Source organism: Erythrolamprus reginae, chromosome 2 (genome assembly GCF_031021105.1).
Source record: "Erythrolamprus reginae isolate rEryReg1 chromosome 2, rEryReg1.hap1, whole genome shotgun sequence".
Taxonomy (NCBI): Eukaryota; Metazoa; Chordata; class Lepidosauria; order Squamata; family Dipsadidae; genus Erythrolamprus; species Erythrolamprus reginae.
Window position 1 is genome coordinate 332,611,767 of NC_091951.1, and position 27,744 is coordinate 332,639,510.

Genomic DNA, 27,744 nt, shown 5'->3' on the forward strand with positions numbered 1-27,744 from the left:
AACATTGGGATAAGTTTTATTAACTTGAGCTACTTTAAAAAAATTCTACAAGGAGAGCTTGCATACTGCATGGCAACTATTTTTACATGATTAGCGTTTCTTGGAGAGGCCTCAGTATAAGTCTTGGAACATAAAACATAAAAAATACAACTTGTAAAATACTTGATAGCATTTGGTGATAAGCTGATAAAACCAGTCAGTAGCTGCAAATTGTGAGGTTAAAATGGAATGCCAAGAACTCCACAGTGAAGGCTTGAGGAACCATGTTGCTGTTGGTAGAAGTCAGAGTCTTTGAAGATGTATTAAACCCCAGCCAGATTTCTCAAGTTCAGTCTGCATTGGATTCCCCAAATCTCTTGGTTCTTTTTGCAGCCAATGGTGGGTCTTGCGATAGGTGAAAAATAGGAGGTATTGATCTTTATATGAGGAAGCGTCACCTTTAAGAGCTGTAAGGAATTGGCAGTCACTATTCCAAAAGCTTGCAGCGTCTTGAGCGTGGCAATTTCACCAAGTTCACTAAAAAACAAACAAAATAATTCCTTTTTTACCTAGTGTGATTTTTCACGTGTTCAGTACTGAATAATAATTGGCAGTACATCTCACAGAATAACAGCTGTGACTTAACTATTCTCCAAATTCAAGGGCATGTTGGAAACCCTGTAATTAATAGTTTTGTACATTCTATAATTACTAAGTTGTTTGCAAGGCTATTTATACCAATATCCATTTAAATGTGGGGCTCAGGGCAGTTTACAGCATTTAAATATAATAAAACCATTAAAATTAGAGTGGCTACTTGATTAGCTACTCCATTTCCTTTTGTGGTCCCCACAAGCATTGTATACGTTTGTAAAATAATGATCAGAGAACTTCCATTTTATCAATATGAAATGCACCTATTTAACATAACAAAATTATAAATGCTTATAACAAAATCATAAATGCTTATTTAATTATAACAAAATCTTTAAAGGTTGTTTAAATTATTAAAGGTAGTGTAATTATTACAAAATAATTGAAGATTATTTGACAGTGGCTTGCTGATGTTGGGAAAGTCAGTCCCGTATTCCAGAGTTGTAGCTATAGTCCTCTCCTGTCCTTTCCTTCCCTTCGATTAATTGCTCTCAGCCATATCTGGCCCAGAGGCCAAGTTTTCTCCATGAACCACTAACATTTTCTTGCGGACCACCAGTGGTCCATGGACCACAGGTTGGTGACCTGTGCTGTAGATGATTCCAAATAAGTGTTCAGTCTGGGTCACTCCAGAAGCCAATACCAACCCAAAAAGAGAAGCCAGACACACTGGTAAAAGGCAAAGGCAGTTTTATAAAATTCAAGAAAAACACAGGTAACAGAAAATGTCCTTACAAACAGGAAAATGCTGTATCTTCAGATATATTCACGAAGGCCAAAAGTCCATGCAGCAATACAGAATTCTTGCTGCCAAGCCAAGGCTGTAGATAGCAGACCTATACCTCCCACGGATCTTCCAAAGCTGCTGGGCCACAAGCCAGGAACAGAGACGCCCAGAAACAAGACAGGATAACTCCACGCCAAGCTGATAACATTCCACATGGCTTAAAGGGCTTGCCTGCCTTTTAAACCCTGCTGATGAGGACCACACCCAAACCCAGCTGTTTCTACTTCAATGGTGAAAATATCTCTTTAACTGCTCCTTTCGTTACTCTGAATGTCGCTGTCTCATGTCAATGACAGCTTGTGTGTCATCACCTAATGACTCCAAGCTACTGGCTGGGAAGAGCCCCCCCGCCCCCCGCCCCGGGGCTCTCATGCTGTTCTCCTTCATCCCATTCCTGACTCCTCTCCCCCGTCCGACTGTTCAGCCCCCTCCTCTGCGCTGTCATCCTCCTCCGGGCATGGAGCCAGCAGAGACACAGCTGGTCCCTGAGCAGCCTCAGGCTGAATCACAACAATAAGAGTGTTGGATCTTATGTGTGCTTGGTCCAAAGTACATATTTCAAGTCATTTTCAAAGTATGCACGGCCACATCCTTGAATAAAGATAGCATTTAGTCAGTTTCTCACAAACATCCTTCACTTTTTTATACTGTACCCCATCCAGCTTTTCCAGGTTAGAAATGTCAGTTATATGTTTCTAGAATGCACAAAGGGAGGAACTTAGGCATTTCAGCTGATTTCTCCCCAAACACCTTTCTGCAAAAGTCTCAAGCCAATGTATCCTTCCAGCATAAAGAATTATGGCTATCATAAAAATATCCTGGCACATAATTGATCTGTGCGGCCTAAATCTACATTCTATGTGAACAGGGAAACTTCCTTCAATTATATTCTTTGGCATTCAGGAGACCTCTGATGGAAACTGGATCAATGACAATGGCAGAAGAAATTAAAGTCCTCTTTTTGAAAGGAGGACCAATATATAGTAATTAAATGATTTAAAATGCAATAAGAGAGGAAAAGAAGGAAGCAGATTAAGACTTACCTTGAAAAATCAGTTATGTAATATTTATAAAGAGCACTCTGAATCTGTTCTTAAAGTCTTAAACTTGGAGAAAAAAACTTTCTTGGTACCAAGAACAGGATTTTGCTTTTTTTAAAACACCACCACACATCACAAAAAAGTGCCACTTGGATAAAGCTAAAAGAGCTTGTAACAATCATGTAGCATTTTTTCTAAACTACAATAACAGCACAATTGTTTATGTTCACAAGAAAACACTATGCAGTACAACATATTACCCTGTAACAGCTTGAAAAAAACCTTAGCTTTTGCAAGCTAAGCTTTCAATTTAAGCACAAACAATTTGATATGAAAAATTACTTACAGTAAAGCAGCAGGAGGTATTTGATAGCATCGACTAAGGCTTAAGTGCTCAAGGTGTGTGAGTTGGTGGAAGTAGGCAAAACATTCAGGCTTCAACATAACGCTGTCACTGTAACAAAAGTTTTAAGAAAAAATTATTTTCCATTCATTTAGTACTTGAGTGTCTACACAAAAATAAAACTTATATTTTATTTAATTCTGGATGTGCATATTCTTTTCTTTCACTTGACTAAGTACTTGTGATGGAATGTAGTGCGCTGGATTCTCAGAAAGGAGAGGATGCATTCCAGAGGCCGCCCAGTTCAGATATTTTGTGGGAGAGAAAGAGGGTGAACGCAGTCCCTCCCTAATAGTATATCCTTCGTATAGATAATAGGATGCTTCAGTTTGGCAAGATTTAGTTAGAAGGACCAACTCAGAACAGTATAATTTTAATACAGATTTAGACACTTAAATGTACTTGTCAACACTGAAGCTGACCTAACAGGGCATTTTGAGGCTTCAGTGTTGTCATGATAGATATGAGTGCTAAGGAGGAGGGCATAGAGATAGCTGGGGTTTATAGTCAAAACAAAATACTTTCCCCTGGGAACCAAGGATATTCCAACAGGTGGCTGAAGAAACGAGGAGTGAGTTACCAAGCAACTGGACAACATCCTGATTGGACCGTGTGACTGGGAAAAGGGGAAAACGTTTACTTTTAATTAGATGAAAAGCACAGGAAAGTTTTAAAGTCGATTTTCACCAGTCTGGGCCAATATGATATCTCCAAATAAATTGTTCTTTGAGGAATCTATCTGCTTCAGAGTTCTGTTTGTTTTGTGGGTACCCTGACATTACTCCAAAATTAATCTATCACTTATACATGGCATATGATGCATTTTAATTCAATCTATCATATTGTTTTTTAAATTTTAATTGAAAGCACAAAGCTTTCAAAGATTCAGACTAGTATTCAATTGCAGTGCTTACCTTAAATCTAAATGTATAAGACCAGAGCATCTCTCCAATAATGTTTTAACATCTGAAAACGAAAAGTGAAATATAATCTGTCATTCATATCTGCTCAGTGGCATTGTCCCATATATTCCAACAATTACTTGGTCAGAAGCACACTTTCTACTAGATTTGAAAAGTCTGCTTTAGTTTTAATACATTTTTCATACTAGAAAACACATCTACAAAGAAACCTCGACTTAATGACAGTTAACTACAGTGGTACCTCTACTTAAGAACTTAATTTGTTCCGTGACCAGGTTCTTAAGCAGAAAAGTTTGTAAATAGAAGCAATTTTTCCCATAGGAATCAATGTAAAAGCAAAGCATGCGTGCAAACCCATTAGGAAAAAAAATAAAAGCTTGGAATTTGGGTGGGAGGAGGAGGAGGGAGAAGAGGAGGAGAGTCGCTGCCGAAGGAAGGAGGTGAGGGGAATAAAACAAATCCAAAACTTTAGGGCTTTAAAAAGAAAAGAGGAACTCTGAGGTGGCGAGGAGGAGCACGCTCCTCCCATATACCCGGTGCGAGGCTGCCTCCCATACGCTACACCAAAGAGAAACCCAGATGGGCGAGAGGGGAGAACCTCCCGCTCCTTTGACCAAAAGGTGGCTGCTGCTGCTGCCTGCTTCCTCTTCCTTCCCACGCTGAAGGGCTCCCCTCTGCTCTCGCTCGCTCGCTTTGTAGCTGGTGCCTTTCCTTCACTGTGGTGACTCGTTTTGGCTGAAGCTGAGTTGATCCAGCTGGGGCAAAGCGCTCCCTTTTGCCTTTCCGCACCCAGACGCTCCAGGAGACAACCTCACGGCGGGTGTACGGGAAGCAGCGCGAGGGAGTCACCACAGTGAAGTACAGTGATCCCCCGGTTATTGCGTCCCCGACCATTGCGAACAGGGTAATTTGCAATTTTTCAACCCGGAAGTCAAAACACCATCTGCGCATGCGTGCCCTTTTTTCTATGGGCACGCATGCGTAGATGGCGCCCAGCAGATCAGCTGCTGGGCGGCTTCCCTGGGTCTTCCCCCTCTTGCTGGCAGGAGGGCGAGCAGCGGGCATCAGCAAGGAGTTTCCCCACCGCCCACGCAAACTCCTCGCTGCCGCCCGCCCTTCGCCCGCCCACGCCGTTCATTCTCGCCGCTTTCCAGCTGAGTCCTGAAGCGAATTCGCTTCAGGACTCAGCTGGAAAGCGGCGAGAGCGAGTGCCAGCGAACGGCTTGTCCACCGCCTGCCTGCCCGCTAGCGAGGAGCCGAAGATTGGGGGCGGCGCGGCTGTTTTAAAACGGTGGCGGCGGACAAGCCGTTCGCTGGCGCTAGTTCTCGCCGCTTTCCAGCTGAGTCCTGAAGCGAATTCGCTTCAGGACTCAGCTCGAAAGCGGCGAGAGCGAGCGCGGACAAGCCGTTCGCTGGCACTAGCTCTCGCCGCTTTCGAGCTGAGTCCTGAAGCGAATTCGCTTCAGGACTCAGCTCGAAAGCGAGAGCGAGCGCGGACAAGCCGTTCGCTGGCGCTAGCTCTCGCCGCTTTCGAGCTGAGTCCTGAAGCGAATTCGCTTCAGGACTCAGCTCGAAAGCGGCGAGAGCGAGCGCCAGCGAACGGCTTGTCCGCCGCCTGCCTGCCCGCTAGCGAGGAGCCGAAGATTGGGGGCGGTGCGGCTGTTTTAAAACGTCGCCGCCGGCATGGGGGGCTTGCCAGCACCCCCCGGACCCCCAACCCGGGTTTAGAGGGCTGCTAGGAAGCCCCCCATGCCGGCGGCGACGTTTTAAAACAGCCGCGCCGCCCTCAATCTTCGGCTCCTCGCTAGCGCTGCGGAAGTTAAAAACACCATCTGCACATGCGCAGATGGCGTTTTTACTTCCGCAGCGCTACTTCGCGAAAACCCGCTCGTTGCGGGGGGTCCTGGAACGGAACCCTCGCAACGAGCGGGGGATCACTGTAGTTTATTCCCTCTCCAAGCGCCCGGAGAAAGGAAAACACTCCGTTTGCTCTGGGCTGCCAAAGCCTCCTTAAGCGCCACTGAAAGGCTCCTCTGGCAGCCCAGAAAAGCCCGAGATGGCCAAGATTAAAGGGGAAATGGCAGGAAACTGGCTGGGCCTTTGTGCCGCTCTCAAATTTCTTGGGAAATTTTTCTGGGCTCCTGTTCTTAAGTAGAAAATGGTTTTTAAGAAGAGGGGGAAAAATCTTGAACACCTGGTTTCTATCTAGAAAAGTTCTTAAGTAGAGGCGTTCTTAGGCACAGGTACCACTCTACCTAAATACACTTTCAAATAAAACTCACCTGGGATTAGGAGATTCTGCCTGTATCCACTAAGGTTCAATTGCAATAGTTTGGGAGGAACATGACTGACTATTATATTCAAATGCTCAGCTGTGAAGTCACACCAGCCTAAATTCAATTCTTCTAACCTGTGTATAAATTGAGAAGAAATACATTCTAAAAATTATCTACCAATTGTAGTATGCCTCCCAAAATCACCTCTCATGAAATATAAATTTGATTGATACTTATCAACTAAGTTTTGAAAGCATCAAAATATCTAAAACACTTCTAATTTGAAATTCAAACATGTTTCACCTTTATTTAATTTTTTATACAACAAAACACTATGGCGCTAAAGGCCAGTTGATTCAGAACTGAAAAAGAAAACTCAAGTTTCACTCACTATGCTAAGCCATAGTTTTATGTAAGTTTGTTAAATCAGAATGCTGGCTTCGTTAACTGCACTGAATTGTGGCTGCAACCTACAATAACTGGGTTCAAATTAACATGGTAAAACAAATTCAAACAAATACTACAGATTAGCAAGATACGTCAACCCAGTTCTTATGTATAAAATTTGTTCTCCATAAAAAGCATTTCTACTAGCAGAATTGGGCTGTGATGGATTTTTAATAATAATTAATAATAATAATTTATTAGACTTGTATGCCGCCCCTCTCCGAAGACTCGGGGCAGCTCACAACAACAATAAATAATGCAATACAAATCTAATGATTAAAAACTATAAGTAAAAACCCACTATCATTAAAACAATCAAAATTACACAATCATCACCATACATAAATCTTACTAGTCAGAGAGGGGATATATTAATTACCCCATGCCTGACGACATAAATAGGTCTTCAGAGTCTTGCGGAAGGCGAGGATGGGGGCGGTTCGAATCTCTGGAGGGAGTTGATTCCAGAGGGCCAGGGCCGCTACAGAGAAGGCTCTTCCTCTAGGTCCCACCAGACAACATTGTTTAGTCAATGGGACTTGGAGAAGGCCAACTGATTTTTTAAATCAAACCGGGGTTTTTTAAATATCTTAAATTATATTTGGATTTGTTATAAATTGTCTTTATTCTGTTGTGAGCCGCCCCGAGTCTGCGGAGAGGGGCGGCATACAAATCTAAATAATAAATAAATAATAAATAAACTCTGTGGGACCTAATCAGCCGCTGGGATTCATGCGGCAGAAGGCGGTCCCATAGGTATTCTGGTCTGATGCCAAGTAGGACTTTATAGGTCATTACCAACATTTTATAGGTCATTACCAACACTTTTAAATATTTGTTGTTCTACTGTCACTGAAATCTATTGTGAGGTTTTGGGAATCCTTTGACCAAGAGGGAAAGCAGCACCAGGTCTGCAGAAAAAGAGAAAATGGGCAAATATCCTAGAGGAAATTGCACAGCCTTCCCATTTGGTACCTTGATGTTAAAATGATACAGCTCGATCTATGGCACATCATCCATATCTAGATATTTGTGCCCTTCTTATTATTCCAAGATATTTTTTGTTATGCATCATATTTATGAGTTTCTTGCATCTGTGCACAACTCGATGTGCGAATGCCTAGATGACCACTCACTCCCATAGCATCTTATCTCTCTAATCTGAATTTTGGGTTGTTATTAGTGTTTCCATCAATAAATCCTGATTACAATATTTAACACTGGTGCTAAATTCAATGTAATTTCTCATGTAAGTCATATTACCTCTGACAGTTTTTCAACAACACTTCCATGGTTTCTGCAGAGAATCCAGAACATCCAGATAAGTTTAGCCGGACCAAATTGGGGTTTTCTGCTATGCTTCTAAAAAGAGAAGGAAAAGACTGGAGTGTTCAAATACAGTGAACCCTCGAGTTTCGCGTCCTCGAGCATCGCGAAAGGGCTATATTGCTAGTTTTCAACCCGGAAGTAAACTCCACCATCTGCGCATGCGTGCCCTTCCACGCATGCGTAGATGGTGGAGTTTCCCCGCCGGGCAGAGGCTTCCCTGGGTCTTCCCCCTCTTGCCCCGGTAAGACCCCAGCGGCGGCGCGAGCAACGGCGTGGGCTGGCGGGCGGCACGCACGCGGAAACCCCAGCTCCGCTTCCCAGCTGGGAAGCGGAGCCGGCAACAGCGTGGGCAGGCGGGCGGCGCGCGCTTGGGGACACCCCAACTCCGCTTCCCAGCTGGGAAGCGGACCTAGGGTGTCCCCACGCGCGCGCGCGTTGCTGGGGAAAGCGTGCGCGCTTGGGGACACCCTAGCTCCGCTTCCCAGCTTGGAAGCGGAGCTAGGGTGTCCCCACGCGCGCGCGCGTTGCTGGGGAAAGCGCGCGCGCTTGGGGACACCCTAGCTCCGCTTCCCAGCTGGGAAGCAGAGCTAGGGTGTCCCCACGCGCGCGCGCACCCCAGGCGCGAGCAACGGGGTGGGCGGGCGAAGAGCGGGCGGCAGTGGAAGTAAAAACACCATCTGCGCACGCGCAGATGGTGTTTTTACTTCCGCACCGCTACTTCGCGAAAAATCGATCATCGCTTGGGGTCCTGGAACGGAACCCTCACGATGATCGAGGGACCACTGTATTACTAAATTGATCTCTTTGATCATAAGGAGCAGAACTGCAAGACAGTCTGAAGGTACCCAAACTATTTCTAATGTACCAAACTGTGGAATATTTATTGAATGTATATACAGTGATACCTTGTCTTACGAACTTAATTGGTTCTGGGACGAGGTTTGTAAGGTGAAAAGTTTGTAAGACGAAACAATGTTTCCCATAGGAATCAATGGAAAAGCGATTAATGTGTGCAAGCCCAAAACACACCCCTTTTGCCAGCCGAAGCACCTGTTTTTGCGCTGCTGGGATTCCCCTGAGGCTCCTCTCCATGGGAAACCCCACCTCCGGACTTCCGTGTTTTTGTGATGCTGCAGGGGCATTCCAGCAGCGCAAAAACGGGCGCTTCTCTGGCAACGGAAGTCCAGAGGTGGGGTTTCCCAGCGAGGGGAGCCTCAGCAAAATTGGAGCATCACAAAAACACGGAAGTCCTCAAAACCCCACGTCTGGACTTCCATGTTTTTGTGATGCTGCGATTTCGCTGAGGCTCCCCTTGTTGAGAAACCCGACCTCCGGACTTCCGTTGCCAGCGAAGCGCCCGTTTCTGCGCTGCTGGGATTCCCCTGCAGCATCGCAAAAACACGGAAGTCCGGAGGTGGTGTTTCCCATGGAGGGGAGCCTCAGGGGAATCCCAGCAGCTCAAAAACGGGCGTTTTGCTGACAACAGAAGTCCGGAGGCGGGGCATCCCAGTGGCGGCAGCTTGGGTTTGTAAGGTGAAAATAGTTTGGAAGAAGAGGCAAAAAAATCTTAAACCCCGGATTTGTATCTCGAAAAGTTTGTATGACGAGGGGTTTGTAAGACGAGGTATCACTGTACTGTTCTTCGCAAAATAAAGCAGTTAATAGAATTAATAAAATAGAACAGCTGTTGGGAAGAAGAATGAGATTTTATCCACATCCTTTCTATCAATAGTCCCCAATCTCCATGGACTGGCAGCAACGGCAGGACCATGGGTGGCGGTGGGGGGGGAGGAGGCGATAGACGCAACCTAGCTCTCGCGCATACGCAAATGAAGCTTTGCATGCTTGCCCGCCGCTTGGCAATGGGCCATGGTTCCCAATGGGCCACGGAGAGGCAGGGGTTCCAACTTACCACCACTACCAGTGCTGGTGCTCATATAGCTCCAGGTGACCTTCGGGTGCATGTGTGCGCCCAGTGGGTGCGCATGCGCATCAGAGCGAGATTTGGCTTCTGTGCATGTGTAGGAAGCAAATCTTGCGAGAAGATGCGTAGACATGTGAGATTTTGGTGGTGTTTTTTTGCTTCGGCACATGCGCGGAAGCAAAGAATTGCCGAAAATCGTTGAAATCTCTCACATGCATCCTCTCACAAGATTTTAGTTCTTGCACATGCACAGAAGCCAAAACTTATGATGCGTGCGCCCGCCCGCCGGTCACCTGGAGCTCAGCGTGCAGCTCCATTTCCAGTAGCGGTGTGCCATTCCCCCCCCCATCCAGGAAGCAAACCAATACTGGCCTTGGACCAGTACCGATCTGCAGAGAAGGGGTTGGGGACGTCTGCTTTACGTAGAAGCAGTGGCGAAGGAAAGATCTAGAGAGCTGAAATAAAATACAAATCACAAAAATACAGTGGTACCTCGAGATACGAGTTTAATTCGTTCCGGACCTGGGCTCTTAAGTCGAGCAGCTCTTATCTCGAACGACTTTTCCCCATAGGAATTAATGTAAATAATTTTAATTGGTTCCAGCCCTCAAAAAACTCACAAAGTTAGTCTAAATTATGCAGAAAGACATGTTTTTAATGAAGAAATGTACATGTACATATAAATGAATAATGAAGTTTCTTTCACTTAACTTGTAAACTTTCTTAAACTTTTAAATTTACATATGTTCAACTTCTCTGCCACCCAATCCTGTAGGACAGAGGTCCCCAACCCTTTTTGCACCAGGGACCGGCTTTAAGCGATCAAGAGAGGAATGGGTGAATGAATGGACGGAGGGTGGGAAGGAAGGAAGGAAAGAGGGAAGGGACAGGAACAGAGGAAGGAAGCAAGGAAACTTATGAAAGGGGAGAGTAAGAGAGGAATGAGTGAAGGGAGGGAGGGAGGGAAGAAGGTGGGAAGGAGAAAGAAAAGAAGAAATAGAGGAAGGGAAGGTAAAAGAGAGAAAGAAAAAGAGCAAGAAAGAAAGCTGCAAGCACCCCCCCGAGCCCCCCAGGCCGGCTGCAACCTTTTAAAACACGCGCGCCGCTTCGCAGCTGTCTCCTGAAGCCGAACGCGGAAGTTAGCATTTGGCTTCAGGAGACAGCTCCTTGGCGCTTGTATCTCGAATTTGGGCTTGTAAGTAGAACAAAAATATCTCTCCCCTCCCAGCTCTTATCTCGAGTTGCTCTTAAGTAGAGCAGCTCTTATGTCGGGGTTCCACTGTAATTCTAAAAATGCTACGGCTTCAAAATCAACATCAATGTTATGAAGCAAAGGGATAAAAAAACTGAGCAAAGACTTACACCTTGAGGAAGAAACAAGGGAGAAAAAAGAAGCGGCCGGTGAGTACACATCCTCACTGTGTGAGCAGAGGGTGAGTATACGCGTGTTCGAGCACATGGAGCTATGCGTGCGCACACACTTGCCGGTTGCTCATGCAGAACCATCCCCTCTCTCCCCACCAGTCCGCAAAGCAAAACATTGGGGGACTCTGTTACAAAGGATAACAGCCCAATTATAGCAATCAAAACATTGAGGCCCCACCAACACATGAACTCCAGGTCTGTGAAGCAAGCAAGGATTTGTCAAGGATTCGTCACGACTTTCTCTTCCGGACGTCAGCATCAAAAATTATCCCATTTTTAATCGCTCACCTAACCAGATCAGAAGAAAGTAGGAGACCTTCTAAGCTGAGATTCTGGAGACTCTGGCATCTGCCAAGGATACCCTCGAGATCCATAACATTTATTGTACAATTCGATAAATCCAGATGTTGCAAACAAAGAGCCCTAAGAAAGAAAATACAAGCAGGGGCGTGAGCAGTGGAATACAATTCTCTATTAAAAAAAAAAAAACAGGACTAGGAAAATCATAGAATTGTTGAATTATATCGTTTGAGAAGAAATAATGCATTATTTTTGGACCTACTTCCTCCAATCATGGAAAGAGCTCTCACTCTCTAAATCCTTTCAAATTTCTGCCTTAATACACCACTGTCTTAATTCGGAACCTTTAAAAGCATGTCTTGAATATTCACAAAATCAAATTAAAATGCAACCAATTTCTCCTCTTTTAATTGTTGTTGGCGCAATGTTGTTAAGATTTTATATGTATTGGTTTTTATTATGGATCGTATATTTAAATGATAGTACTGTCTGTGATTATTACGAACCACTGAGAGGTTTGCAGTTGTGGCAGAAGAAGGAAGGAAGGAAGGAAGGAGGGAGGGAGGGAGGGAGGGAGGGAGGGAGGGAGGGAGGGAGGAAGGAAGGAAGGAAGGAAGGAAGAATAATAATGATAATAATAACAACAACAGAGTTGGAAGGGACCTTGGAGGTCTTCTAGTCCAACCCCCTGCTTAAGCTTCCTACCCTACACTACTTCAGACAGATGGTTATCCAACATCTGCTTTAAAACCTCCAGTGTAGGTAGGTAGGTAAATAGGTGGGAAGAGGGGGAGAGAGGGAGGGAGGGACCCAGCCAATCATTTTTCTCAAAGTTACACAGCAAACTTAACAAATTATGCAGAGAAGGAAGGAGGGAGGGAGGGAGCGTTATGAAAGTTGTAATCTGAACTGAGACTCCAAAATGAGGCTCAACACTTTGTATCATCCAAGTAGAAGACAACAAGCTATCCAGACACCAAGGTGACCTCAATCCTAATTTTTAAAAATACTATTTTAATTAAACCCAATTATGGGGAGTCCTAGATTAATGACCAGTCATGTTATTACAGTTCCAAATGAAGGTGGTCAGGGAATGGGTGTTTTATGGCCTGTAAAGAACCCCTCCCCACCAGCCGTCAAAAATTATTGCTCCGCCCTCCTTTCTTCATGTCAGTGGACTCAGCTTTACGTTCCACAATCACAAGACTGGGATTTGCGATGTTTTTTCCTCCAATTATTGGCATTTTTCCCCACAGTTAACAACAAAAAACACTTATTCAAGTGAATTGTTTCACTTAAGGACTGCAGTGTCCGATTAACAACCGTGGCATTTTTTTAATGACCACCTGAAAAAAATTGGAAAATTACTTCTGGTCAATGGGTGCCCCCAACGTATGGTTATAAGTTAAGTATAATAACTTATAACCATAATTCTGAGGCTAGATCAGTGATGGCGAACCTTTTTCCCCTTGGGTGCCGAAAGAGCGTGGGCGCCTACTATCGTGCATTCACAAGTGCCCACACTCATAATTCAATGCCTGGGGAGGGCGAAAACAGCTTCCCCACCCAAAGGTCCTCTGGAGGCCAGAAATGACCTGTTCCCCACTTCTGGTAGGCCCAGTAGGGTCATGTTTTACCCTCCGAAGGCTCCAAAGGCTTCCCTGGAGCCAGGGGAAGGGTAAAAACGCCCTCCCCCATCCCCTCGGAGGCTCTCTGGAAGCCAAAAACGCCCTCCCAGAGCCTCTGTGTGAGCGAAAAATCAGCTGGGTCCACGTGCCACCTGTGGCACCTGTGCCATACGTTCGCCATCACTGGGTTAGATACTCCAAAAGAAAGCATCAATCTGTAGCCTCAATGTTATTTAGGTTTGTGCCTAACCATGCCACAATGTCATTTGGCAGGACCCAGGAGAAGAGCCTTCTCTGTGGCGGCCCTGATCCTCTGGAACCAGCTCCCCCCAGATATCAGAGTTGCCCCCACCCTCCTTGCCTTTCGCAAGCTCCTTAAAACCCACCTCTGTCGTCAGGCATGGGGGAATTGAAATTTTTCCCTTCCCCCTAGGCTTATAGAATTTATACATGGTATGCTTGTTTGTATGATTGGTCTCTTAAATTGGGGTTTTTTAGATTGTTTTTAATATTAGATTTGTTACACTGTCTTCTTCATTGTTGTTAGCCGCCCCGAGTCTTCGGAGAGGGGCGGCATACAAATCTAATAAATAAATGAATGAATGAATGAATGAATGAATGAATAAATCATGACAGCTGTCTTGTTAGTAGACAATTCTACGAATTTTTCCCCTTAGCCAAAAGATTGTCTAATCACATATTGCACTGCACTGATGTCCAGCGCTTTATCAGCCAACAAAATTTCCTAGTTCACTTGAAAATTGTTCTTTGCTTTTTGCAAAACATACAACAACATATTAGTAGACCGATAGGAACGAAACTGTAAAAATAAAGGGTATCGTCTCATTTCGGTGTGCCATTTACCTGCTTGTTTTAAACAAAGGTGTCCCAATGCAGGACCTTGGACAGCGGAAGGCGATCACTCCCAAGGGCAACAATTGGCCAATCACTCCTGGCAAAAGATTTTTACCTGCAAGGTCAAGACTTTGCCAGAGAGACTCATCAAGCCTTAAAAAAAGGAGGAAAAGTGGGAAAAGAAATTAATTTAACAGTAATTAACAATGGTCTCAAGAAGTATGGACAGTATGAAAAGTGAGTACAGTGTTCCCTCGATTTTTGCGGGTTCGAACTTCGCGGATAGCCTATACCACGGTTTTTCAAAAAATATTAATTAAAAAATACATCGCGGGTTTTTTTCTATACCATGGTTTTTCCCGCCCGATGACGTCATATGCCATCGCCAAACTAATAATTTTTGAAAATAAATAACAAAAAAAATAATTATTGTTAATAAATAATTATGTTTATAAATATCAGGATCACTAAGTGTCTTATTCAATGGTGAGTACCAGTAATAATGGTGAATAAATTGTTGTTAAGGGAATGGGAAATGGTAATTTAGGGGTTTAAAGTGTTAAGGGATGGCTTGTGATACTGTCCATAGCCAAAAATGGTGTATTTACTTCCGCATTTCTACTTCGCGGAAATTCGACTTTCGCGGGTGGTCTCGGAACGTATCCCCCACGAAAATCGAGGGAACACTGTACTGTAAATATTATGCATGTTGGGAAAAATCTTCACAGAACTTCATTTAAAAACAGAGAAAGAGCCAAAGTGAAAAATCTGTTCAGATCTAGACAGAAAATATTACAATAATTGCATAGCATGCAGTTAAAATTCCATCGCAATGTCATACTATTGTTTTTGTAGGTGGTGTATTGTTGCCTCCCATCTGATAACTGAAACTCCTAAGTCCCTGAATTCCTACTGAAATTAACAAACCATATCAATGCTCAATGGAAACCAGTTAATCCAACAGTACAAGGAAAGGGCTTTCGCATATTTATGTATACACTTTTATTTAGAAACCGACAGCTACTTACGAAAGACGATGCCATCGCTGACAAACCTGGGATACTTTCAGCAAATCAGTCAAGTTTAGACAGGAAAAGATCCCCAGCAGCAACTCATCTGGCAAAGTATCCCAAGAAATACCTTTTGGAGATGGGAGGAAAGAATTATTATGAAGACTTAACTGAATGTTTCTCTAAATAACGACTAATATAAATCTAATTTTGAGATACTGGAAGACTGCTATCATGTCTCCCCTGGTCCTTCTTTTCATTAAACTAGCCATGACCAGTTCCTGCAACCGTTCTTCATGTTTTAGCCTCCAGTCCCCTAGTCATCTTTGTTGCTCTTCTCTGCACTTTTTCTAGAGTCTCAACATTCTTTATGCACCGTGGTGATGTAAACTGAATGCAGTATTCCAAGTATGGCCTTACCAAAGCCTTATAAAGTGGTATTAACACTTCATGTGATCTTGATTCTATCTCTCTGTTAATGCAGCCTAGAACTGTGTTGGCTTTTCTGGCAGCTGCTGCACACTGCTGGCTCATATTTAAATGGTTGTCATTAGGACTCCAATATACCTCTCACAGTTACTACTGTTGAGCAATGTACCACATCATCATCATCATCATTATTATTATTTATTAGATTTGTATGCCGCCCCTCTCTGAAGACTCAGGGCGGCTCACAACAACAACAAAACAATATATAACAAATCTTAATAATTAAAAATCACTAAAAAACCCGTATTAAAAAGAAAGCATACACACAAATATACCATGCATAAACTATATAGGCCCGGGGGAGATGTCTCAGTTCCCCTATGCCTGGCAGCAGAGGTGGGTTTTAAGGAGTTTACGAAAGACAAGGAGGGTGGGGGCAATTCTAATCTCTGGGAGGAGCTGGTTCCAGAGGGTCGGGGCCGCCACAGAGAAGGCTCTTCCCCTGAGTCCTGCCAGACGACATTGTTTAGTCGACGGGACCCAGAGAAGGCCAACTCTGTGGGACCTAACTGGTCACTGGGATTCATGTGGCAGAAGGCGGTCCCCGAGATATACTGTACCTCTGTGTTTTGTTTTTCTTGCCTACATGTAGAACCTGACTTTTTTCACCATTGAATTTCATTTTGTTAGATAGTGCCCATTGTTCAAGTTTGTCAAGATCCTTTTGTATTTTGCGGCTATCATCTGGAGTGTTGGCTATTCCTGCCAGTTTGGTGTCATCTGCAAATTTGATACCTTCCCCATCTATCCCCTCGTCTAAGTCATTGATGAAGATGTTGAACAGTACTGGACCTAAAACAGAACCTTGGGGTACTCCACCGCATACATCCCTCCATGAAGATGTAATTCCATTGAGCATTACACGTTGAGTGCAGTTAGTGCTCAATGGAACTACATCTACATAGAGCAGACCTGGGCAAAATGCGGCCCAGGGGCCGGATGAGGCCCACCTGCAGTCTGTGACCGTAGGAAGGAAGGGAGGGAGGGAGGGGGGAAGGAAGGAGAAATGAAGGAAGGAAGGAAGGAAGGAGAAATGGAGGGAGGGAGGGAGAGAGGGAAGAAGGAAGGAAGGAAGGAAGGAAGGAAGGAAGGAAGGAAGGAAGGAAGGAAGGAAGGAAGGAAGGAAGGAAGGAAGGAAGGAAGGAAGGAAGGAGAAATGGAGGGAGGGAGGAAGGAAGGAGAAATTATCTTTCCATGCCCTTTTGCAAAAGTCCAATAAATGCTCATTTTTAAATTGTTCATTGGTTTCATTGGCCTTTCCGAGAAATTTAAAGCAAACCCCCCACCCCACCTCTCAGGGGGGAAAAGGGAGGAGGAGGAAGAAAAGGAATCCAAAGCTACATTCAGGCAAAGCCTCCACTATGTTTTCTCAACTGACAATGTAGGTCAGTTGAAGAGAGGCACCTGAAAGGAATATTTTGAAAGAGAAGTAAAGAACTGCCCCAAAGCAGAAATAAAAGGCAGAGAAAATCAGAGAGACAGAAGCTTCTCTCCATCTGGAGAAGGAAGGAAGGAGAAATGGAGGAAGGAAGGAAGGAAGGAAGGAAGGAAGGAAGGAAGGAAGGAAGGAAGGAAGGAAGGAAGGAAGGAAGGAGTGGGCAATTAATTTATAATTATAATAATATAATATAATATAATATAATATAATATAATATAATATAATATAATATAATATATACAGTAAGCCCCCACCTATCGCTGGTGTTACGTTCCAGACCCGGCCGCGATAGGTGAAATCCGTGATGGGGAATTTATCGACTGATAGTACTTATTTAAGTATTTATATTGTAATTGTTTGGTAAGTTTTCATTGTTTTAAGTGTTTATAAACCCTTCCCACACAGTATTCATTTTAGATGCAGTATTTAAATACAGTATTTACAATTTTAGATATACAGTGGTCCCTCGAGTTTCGCGATCTCGATCTTCGCTAAACTCTATATCGCGAGTTTTCAACCCGGAAGTAAACTCCACCATCTGCGCATGCGTGCCCTTCCACGCATGCGTAGATGGTGGAGTTTCCCCGCCGGGCAGAGGCTTCCCTGGGTCTTCCCCCTCTTGCCCCGGTAAGGCGCGAGCAACGGCGTGGGCGGGTGGGCGGCACACGCGCAGGGAAACCCCAGGGCCGCTTCTCAGCTGAGAAGCGGGCCCCAGCAACAGCGCGGGGGGGGCGGGCGGCGCGCGCGCGCGCGCGGGGAAACCCCAGGGCCGCTTCTCAGCTGAGAAGCGGCCCCAGCAACAGCGCGGGGGGGGCGGGCGGCGCGCGCGCGCGCGGGGAAACCCCAGGGCTGCTTCTCAGCTGAGAAGCGGCCCCAGCAACAGCGCGGGGGGGGCGGGCGGCGCGCGCGCGCGCGCGGGGAAACCCCAGGGCTGCTTCTCAGCTGAGAAGCGGCCCCAGCAACAGCGCGGGGGGGCGAGCGGCGCGCGCGCGGGCAAACCCCAGGGCTGCTTCTCAGCTGAGAAGCGGCCCCAGCAACAGCGCGGGGGGGGCGGGCGGCGCGCGCTGCGCGCGGGGGAAACCCCAGGGCCGCTTCTCAGCTGAGAAGCGGCCCCAGCAACAGCGCGGGGGGGGCGGGCGGCGCGCGCTCGCGCGCGGGGAAACCCCAGGGCTGCTTCTCAGCTGAGAAGCGGCCCCAGCAACAGCGCGGGGGGGGCGAGCGGCGCGCGCGCGCGCGCGGGGGAAACCCCAGGGCTGCTTCTCAGCTGAGAAGCGGCCCCAGCAACAGTGCGGGGGGGCGGGCGGCGCGCGCAGCGCACGGGGAAACCCCAGGGCTGCTTCTCAGCTGAGAAGCGGCCCCAGCAACAGCGCGGGGGGGCGGGCGGCGCGCGCGCGCGCGCGGGGAAACCCCAGGGCTGCTTCTCAGCTGAGAAGCGGCCCCAGCAACAGCGTGGGGGGGGCGGGCGGCGCGCGCGTGCGCGGGGAAACCCCAGGGCCGCTTCTCAGCTGAGAAGTGGCCCCAGCAACAGCGCGGGGGGGCGGGCGGCGCGTACGCGCGTGGGGAAACCCCAGGGCCGCTTCTCAGCTGAGAAGCGGCCCCAGCAACAGCGCGGGGGGGGGGGGCGGGCGGCACGCGCGCGGACAAGCAGCAGCAGCGAGGCGGCGGGGAAACCCAATCTTCGGCTCCTCGCTGCTGCGGTGGAAATAAAAATACCATCTGCGCATGCGCAGATGGTGTTTTTACTTCCGCACCGCTACTTCGCGACAAATCGATCATCGCGAGGGGTCCTGGAACGGAACCCTCGCGATGATCGAGGGACCACTGTATATTTTTTGAAAAACCTGCCGATCGAGTTCCGCGGGCTGTTTAAATCTGCCGATCGACTTCCTCAGAAACCCGCGAACCAGCGAAGATCCGCGAATGATTTTTCTCATTAATATTTCTTGAAAACCCGCGATGAAGTGAAGCCGCAGTAGGTGAAGCGCAGTATAGCGAGGGACTACTGTAATTATAATTTATAATTATAATATAATTAACTCAGTTCTACCCAATAATATACAGTAGTCCCTCACCTATCGCTGGTGTTACGTTCCAGACCTGGCCGCGATAGGTGAAATCCGCGATGGGGAATTTATCGACTGATAGTACTTATTTAAGTATTTATATTGTAATTGTTTGGTAGGTTTTCATTGTTTTAAGTGTTTATAAACCCTTCCCACACAGTATTTATTTTAAATACCGTATTTAAATACAGTATTTACAATTTTAGATTTTTTTTTTTTTTTTAAACCTGCCGATCGAGTTCGGCGGGCTGTTTAAATCTGCCGATCGACTTCCTCAGAAACCCGCGATGAAGTGAAGCCGCAGTAGGTGAAGCGCGGTATAGCGAGGGACTACTGTACAATATTGGGTAGAACTGAGTTAATTATATTAATCCAGCCCTCTAAAACCATCCCAATTTCTCATGCGGCCCCATGGCAAAATTAATTGCCCACCCCTGACATAGAGGGATGTATGCAGTGGAGTACCCCAAGGCTCCGTTTTAGCCCCAGTACTCTTCAACATCTTCATCAACTAAAAAACTGCTATCAGTTTAAACTTCATCATCACCCTTAGGTAGACTTTTGAATAGATCTGTCAGGGGGAGGAAGAAAAGGTCTTACCCGAGACTGTCTCTTGAAGCAGTCTAGGCTTGTGGATAATCACAAAGGTGCTTTCCCTCACTTTCTGCCGCTTGGTGGGTGGACTCACACACATCAACAGATCCTGGGGGGTGTTCTCACTGTCCAGCGTAAGAGCCGCCACTCCCAAGCCTGAGAGGAGATCTGAAGTCTTGCTGGGGTGCCAGCTCCATGGGATACTTGTAGTGATGTTGCTCCCCAAATCTGGAATTTCCTGAAGATGTCTCCTGCAATGATACAAAGGCCCCACAGCCACCGTTTACATGCAACTCATAATAGCTCTTCAGCCAACACAGGGGCAGGGACTTAATAGCAACAGCACTTACACACCGCTTCGGTGCTTTACTGCCCTCTCTAAGCGGGTTAGAATCAGCCTATTGCCCCCAACAATCTGGGTCCTCATTTTACCCACTTTGGAAGGATGTAAAGCTGAATCGATCTTGAGCCACTCAGAATCGAACTCCTGGAGTGAGCAGTGAGTTAGTCCTGCAGTACTGCATTCTAGCCACTGCATCACCATGTCTCTCTTAAGCTGAACAGAAAGTGTGGCAAACACACTTGGTGAAATTACACCTTTAAAAACTGATGGGAGAGACATAAATAGTTGCTTCTCCTCCAGAAAAATGCTAAGGCCAGGGATTGCTCTATTCTGACGGGGTTGGTCAAAGATTTCAATAAATGACAAGCGTGTCAATATAGGAAGAATGATTTGTGTGTGCGTGTGTGTTATGCAAGTTGGACGTGCCCCAAACGATCTTCACAGTGTTTTACATCCCTCTCTAAGCAGTTTACAGAATCAGCATATTGCCCCCAACAATCTGGGTTCTCATTTTACCAACCTTGGAAGGATGGTTATTCCTGGAGGCGTCTGTTATTCCTGAGGCGTCTGTAATATGGCAAATGATTTAGCTCTACTAGATAAATGGTCAAAGCAATGGAAACTGCAGTTTAATGTTTCCAAATGTAAAATAATGCACTTGGGGAAAAGGAGTCCTCAATCAGAGTACAGTGGTACCTCGAGATACGAGTTTAATTCGTTCCGGACCTGGGCTCTTAAGTCGAGCAGCTCTTATCTCGAATGACTTTTCCCCATAGGAATTAATGTAAATAATTTTAATTGGTTCCAGCCCTCAAAAAACTCACAAAGTTAGTCTAAATTATGCAGAAAGACATGTTTTTAATGAAGAAATGTACATGTACATATAAATGAATAATGAAGTTTCTTTCACTTAACTTGTAAACTTTCTTAAACTTTTAAATTTACATATGTTCAACTTCTCTGCCACCCAATCCTGTAGGACAGAGGTCCCCAACCCTTTTTGCACCAGGGACCGGCTTTAAGCGATCAAGAGAGGAATGGGTGAATGAATGGACGGAGGGTGGGAAGGAAGGAAGGAAAGAGGGAAGGGACAGGAACAGAGGAAGGAAGCAAGGAAACTTATGAAAGGGGAGAGTAAGAGAGGAATGAGTGAAGGGAGGGAGGGAGGGAAGAAGGTGGGAAGGAGAAAGAAAAGAAGAAATAGAGGAAGGGAAGGTAAAAGAGAGAAAGAAAAAGAGCAAGAAAGAAAGCTGCAAGCACCCCCCCGAGCCCCCCAGGCCGGCTGCAACCTTTTAAAACACGCGCGCCGCTTCGCAGCTGTCTCCTGAAGCCGAACGCGGAAGTTAGCGTTTGGCTTCAGGAGACAGCTCCTTGGCGCTTGTATCTCGAATTTGGGCTTGTAAGTAGAACAAAAATATCTCTCCCCTCCCAGCTCTTATCTCGAGTTGCTCTTAAGTAGAGCAGCTCTTATGTCGGGGTTCCACTGTATTGTATTGGCAGTTCTGTGTTAGCAAAAACTTCAGAAGAGAAGAATTTAGGGGAAGTGATTTCTGAAAGTCTCAAAATGGGTGAACAGTGCGGTCAGGCAGTAGGAAAGGCAAGTAGAATACTTGGCTGCATAGCTAGAGGTATCACAAGCAGGAAGAGCGAGATTGTGATCCCGCTGTATAGAGCGCTGGTGGTGAGACCACATTTGGAATACTGTGTTCAGTTCTGGAGACCTCACCTACAAAAAGATATTGATAAAACTGAACGGGTCCAAAGACGGGCTACAAAAATGGTGGAAGGTCTTAAGCATAAAACTTATCAGGAAAGACTTAATGAACTCAATCTGTATAGTCTGGAGGACAGAAGGGAAAGGGGGGACATGATCAAAACATTTAAATATGTTAAAGGATTAAATAAGGTTCAGGAGGGAAGTGTTTTTAATAGGAAAGTGAACACAAGAACAAGGGGGCACAATCTGAGGTTGGTTGCGAGAAAGATCAGAAACAACGTGAGAAAATATTGTTTTACTGAAAGAGTAGTAGATGCTTGGAACAAACTTCCAGCAGATATGGTTGGTAAATCCACAGTAACTGAATTTAAACATGCCTGGGATAAACATAGATCCATCCTAAGATAAAATACAGGAAATAGTATAAGGGCAGACTAGATGAGGTCTATACATGAGGTCTTTTTCTGCCGTCAATCTTCTATGTTTCTATTGGACATGCCCAAAACGATCTTCGCAGTATTTTACATCCCTCTCTAAGCAGTTTACAGAATCAGCATATTGCCCCCAACAATCTGGGTACTCATTTTACCGAGCTCGGAAGGATGGAAGGCTGAGTCAACCTTGAGCAGGTGAGACCCGAACTGCCAAACTGCTGGCAGACTGTGATTGGCAGAAGTAGCCTGCAGTAGTGCACTCCAACAACTGCACCACCGTGGCTCTTAATTGAAGTACCATCATTATTATTATGGAAGAAGAGAGCTAAAAGTTCCATATATATTTACTTTATTCCTTACTGCAGAAAAAAGAATTGCTGCCAACCTGCCTTCCATTGAGGACCGGTATACTGCACGAGTCAAAAAGAGGGCTGGGAAAATATTTACTGACCCCTCTCATCCTGGACATAAATTGTTTGAACTCCTACCCTCAAAACATTGCTATAGAGCACTGCACACCAAGAAAACTAGACGCAAGAACAGTCTTTCCCAAATGCCATCATGCCAAATAATTCCCTCAACATTTACTAAGTCTGCACTACTATTACTACGAATTTTTTCTGATGATTCCTATCACCCATCACTCCCACTCATGATTGTATGACTGCAACTTGTTGCTTGTATTCTTAAGATTTTTATTAATATTGATTGTTTCTGATTGCTTATTTGACCCCCTATAAAAATAATTATATTGTACCTCCTGATTCTTGACAAATGTATATTTTATTTATGTACACTGAGAGCATAGGCACCAAAGACAAATTCCTTGTGTGTCCAATCACACTTGGCCGATAAAGGATTCTATTCTATTCTATTCTATTCTATTATATGCTACTTGACTGGATGCCTTCATCCATTACTATGTACTTTACTACTAGTTCTTGGTGTATTTAAACCTGGAAAATGTTAAATCTTGTTCTGGTCATTAAGATCAGCTTATGAACATGCCCAATGTTTTTTGCATCTGTCATTAAGCAAACATTGTGGTCCTGATGCAAACACCATCATCATCAAGCAAATACTGAGGTCATCAAGGAAAGTCACTGTTTACAAAGGGTGGTTTTTGCCAGAAAGAGAAAGTTTCGGACAAAAAGAAAAGCTGTAAATTGCAGTCACAACCGTGAACTTTTGCAAATGCCCAGAAATGCAGGTGAGTTGCTTGGCTGGGGTAGAGGTAGCTGTTGGAACTTTGAATCTGGACACACATATCTTTTTTGACATATGTTGTGATTTCAAATTTATTTTTTATTCGACATGTTGTACGGAGCCAAACACTATAAGTTAGAAAACAGATGTATTATTTAACGATATGAGTAAAGCAAAATAATTGTGGCTTTTGAATAAACTCAGGATAGTTGTGTGATGGATGAAAGAGCCATGGTGGTGCAGTGGTTAGAGTGCAGTACCGCAGGCTACTTCTGCTGGCTGCCAGCACTTTGGTGGCTTGAATTTCACCAGGCTCAAAGTTGACTTGGCCTTCTATCCTTCTGAGATAGGTAAAATGAGGACCTAGATTGTTGGGAGCAATAGACTGACTCTAAACGGCTTAGAGAGGGCTGTAAAGCGGTACAGTATTCCCTCGATTTCCGCGGGGGATGCGTTCCGAGACCGCCCGCGAAAGTCGAATTTCCGCAAAGTAGAGATGCAGAAGTAAATACACCATTTTTTGATTGTGGACAGTATCACAAGCCATCTCTTAACACTTTAAACCCCTAAATGACCATTTCCCATTCCCTTAACAACCATTTACTCACCATTATTACTGGTACTCACTATTGAATAAGGCACTTAGTGATCCTGATATTTATAAACATAATTATTTATTAACAATAATTATTTTTTTTGTTATTTATTTGCAAAAATTATTTGTTTGGCAATGAAATGTGACATCATCGGATGGGAAAAACCGTAGTGTAGGAAAAAAACCACAAAGTATTTTTTAATTAATATTTTTTGAAAAACCGTGGTATAGGCTATTCGGGAAGTTCGAACCCGCGAAAATCGAGGGAACACTGTATATGTCTAAGTACTACTGATATTGCTATTAGACCAAGGAGATTTCGTGGAACCAAAACAATATTATCAAAATACATACTGAGTTAAGTACACAAAGGATAAGGTAGGTAGGTAGGTAGGTAAGTAGGTAGGTAGGTAGGTAGGTAGGCAGGCAGATAGAAAATAGATTTATTGATAGATAGGAGAAAGAGAAGATAGATATAGATGAAAGAGATGGTAGTGATGATAATGATAGATAGATAGACAGACGGACAGACAGACAGACAGACAAATAAGATACAGTGGAACCCCGACATAAGAGCTGCTCTACTTAAGAGCAACTCGAGATAAGAGCTGGGAGGGGAGAGATATTTTTGTTCTACTTACAAGCCCAAATTCGAGATACAAGCGCCAAGGAGCTGTCTCCTGAAGCCAAACGCTAACTTCCGCGTTCGGCTTCAGGAGACAGCTGCGAAGCGGCGCGCGTGTTTTAAAAGGTTGCAGCCGGCCTGGGGGGCTCGGGGGGGTGCTTGCAGCTTTCTTTCTTGCTCTTTTTCTTTCTCTCTTTTACCTTCCCTTCCTCTATTTCTTCTTTTCTTTCTCCTTCCCACCTTCTTCCCTCCCTCCCTCCCTTCACTCATTCCTCTCTTACTCTCCCCTTTCATAAGTTTCCTTGCTTCCTTCCTCTGTTCCTGTCCCTTCCCCCTTTCTTTCTTTCTTTCTTTCTTTCTTTCTTGCTCTTTTTCTTTCTCTCTTTTACCTTCCCTTCCTCTATTTCTTCTTTTCTTTCTCCTTCCCACCTTCTTCCCTCCCTCCCTCCCTTCACTCATTCCTCTCTTACTCTCCCCTTTCATAAGTTTCCTTGCTTCCTTCCTCTGTTCCTGTCCCTTCCCTCTTTCCTTCCTTCCTTCCCACCCTCCGTCCATTCATTCACCCATTCCTCTCTTGATCGCTTAAAGCCGGTCCCTGGTGCAAAAAGGGTTGGGGACCTCTGTCCTACAGGATTGGGTGGCAGAGAAGTTGAACATATGTAAATTTAAAAGTTTAAGAAAGTTTACAAGTTAAGTGAAAGAAACTTCATTATTCATTTATATGTACATGTACATTTCTTCATTAATTAAAAACATGTCTTTCTGCATAATTTAGACTAACTTTGTGAGTTTTTTGAGGGCTGGAACCAATTAAAATTATTTACATTAATTCCTATGGGGAAAAGTCGTTCGAGATAAGAGCTGCTCGACTTAAGAGCCCAGGTCCGGAACGAATTAAACTCGTATCTCGAGGTACCACTGTACTGTATACTTTTATTGGGAGACTGACAGCTTGCTATAATTATCATCAGAAATTGTTTGGATGGATGGAAATCCTACATGGAAGAATAAAACACCCTGTTTCAACAGAGGACTAGAGATAATCTTTAACTTATATCTATTCATTTAGTGACCATTGAAAATTACAAGAGCACTGAAAAAAGACTTATGACCATTTTCACTCTTACGACCACTGTAACATCTCTGTGGTCATGTCACCAAAATTCAGACGCTTGGCAACTCATTCATATTTACAGCAGTCTGCAGTGTCCCAAGGTCATGTGGTCACTTTTGGCAACTTTATGATAAGCAAAGTCAATGGGGAAGTCAGATTCACTTAACAACCATATCACTAACTTAACAACTACACGGATTCACTTAACATAAAAAGTCACAAAATAAGCAAAATTCACTTAACAACTGTATTGCTTAGCAACTGAAATTTTGTGTTCAATTGTTTTGGTAAGTTGAAGACTTACATATGTAGAGAACCAGAGAATGGCAACTACAAACCCTCATATCCTGTTTACAAGAAAATCAATGGACCGGTTGTTGTAGTTGCACTCAATGGACCATTTGAAAACATCTAAATGACATCTTGCATCATTGCACATAGACCCAACATGAAGTATTTTTGCATTCAAATAGAGCATTTCCAAATTCACCTATAAAGCCCTACATGACTTAGGGCCTGACTATCTTCTGGACCACCTCCTACCATATACCTCCCAGCAACTGATAAGAACTCATGGGGCTGGCCTTTTCCGGGTTCCATCAACCAAACAATGCCAACTGCCCAGGCCCTGTGGAAGGGCCTTCTCTGTGGCGGCTCTGGCTTTCTGGAACCAGCTGCCCCTGAGATCCATACTCACCCTACTGGCCTTCCACAAAGCTGTAAAGACCTGGCTTTTCTGGCAGGCCTGGCCGTTGACCAAATAAGGTATCATCTAGATCCGACCATGAGAGATATTGAGAGATATGTATGGCTTTTACTAGGGTTTTGTAATTATTTTTAAAATTGTTCTTTTAAATATTGTTTTTATTTGTTGTAAGCCACCCAGAGTCCTTGAGGAGTTGATAGATAGATAGATAGATAGATAGATAGATAGATAGATAGATAGATAGATAGAGATAGATAGATAGATAGATAGATAGATAGATGATAGATAGATAATCTATCTATCATCTATCTATCTATCTATCTATCTATCTATCAATCGATAGATAGATGATAGACAGATAGATAGAAAGACAGACAGACAAATAGACAGACAAAGATAGATAGATAGATAGATAGATAGATAGATAGATAGATAGATAGATAGATAGATAGATAGATAGATAGATAGATAGATAGATAGAGTTTAGCAACACCGTTACAATACTATGAGACGATTTCCCATCAGTAAGCATATATTCAACTGGATCCAAAGACAAGGAGAACCCCATACAGTATTCAGTCCATGTGCACACCTGCAAAGGTTTGTCTCGGCACTGTTCAATTCCATATGCTAGCACACCTATCCACCTGTGCCAACAGTGCACACGGAGAAGGCGCCAGGAGTACACTAACTGTCCTAAATTCTTTGCACTTTATCTTGCAAAATATTTATGATGCATATTCTTCGGGGAAATCCTCAAATCCGCCCGATTTGTGAATTACAGCTTCGAAGCAGAAACACTAAACGGTCCGCAACAGGGCGCGCAAAAGCCCATCCCGCCGCGCCTAATCTTGGCTTCGCGTCCGCCTGGCCACCTGCATCCCTTTATCATTCTCTACCTGTGCATGATGCTCAAAGGGGTGATGCATGAAGAACGGGGGTCTCCGATCCTTCGGCTTTCGCGTTCCCACGCCTCGCCTTGCTCGGCTTTGTTGATCTAGTTAAATTTCCCGCAGCTCCGGAAACCCAGCAAAAAAAAAAAAAAATGAAAAAAAGCCCTCGCGCGCTCGATCTGCCCGGGCTAACGTTCTCCTAGATTCCGCGGTGGCTTTCGGGACTTGTAGTTCTTTGTAAGTGGAAACAAGTTCTCCTGCACAAGTCCTGTACTCTACACCCCCTTCTGCAGATTATGGGAAGAAATGTCGATAAGGATTTTTAAGAGCAATTGTTCCCTTCTGTTCCAGTTCCGGGAAAAGTGGGATTTGGGAGTAATGCATTTGTAATAAATGCGTAATGTCTATAAAATGAAGTGACTAATAAAATTCTTATGATTCTTGGTAAGATTATCTTTTCTTGTATGTACACTGAGAGCATGTGCACCAAAGACAAATTCCTTGTGGACCTAATCACACTTGGCCAATAAAATTCTATTCTATTCTA

At 44.6% G+C, this 27,744-nt stretch overlaps 1 protein-coding gene across 1 annotated transcript; it reads right to left on the reverse strand.

Moving 5' to 3' along the window:
* Positions 1 to 27,407, reverse strand: SKP2 (S-phase kinase associated protein 2). The gene is made up of 10 exons (XM_070743440.1): positions 27,204 to 27,407; positions 19,571 to 19,815; positions 14,999 to 15,110; positions 13,980 to 14,123; positions 11,476 to 11,610; positions 7,773 to 7,871; positions 6,069 to 6,196; positions 3,778 to 3,829; positions 2,807 to 2,914; positions 1 to 516 (listed from the first exon to the last, which is right to left on the reverse strand). Exons 1-10 carry the CDS (start codon positions 27,209 to 27,211, stop codon positions 303 to 305), a joined length of 1,245 nt encoding a protein of 414 aa, XP_070599541.1. The 5' UTR covers positions 27,212 to 27,407; the 3' UTR covers positions 1 to 302.
* Positions 27,408 to 27,744: the final 337 nt, after the last annotated feature.

What these genes read in the sequence shown, in the direction of transcription:
- SKP2 (XM_070743440.1), bottom strand. An exon ending in GCTTCAAGAGACAGTCTCGG is followed by an intron (nt 15,111 to 19,570) that starts GTAAGACCTTTT and finishes CATCTCCAAAAG; the next exon opens with GTATTTCTTGGGATACTTTG. An exon ending in CTTATACATTTAGATTTAAG is followed by an intron (nt 2,915 to 3,777) that starts GTAAGCACTGCA and finishes CTTTTGTTACAG; the next exon opens with TGACAGCGTTATGTTGAAGC.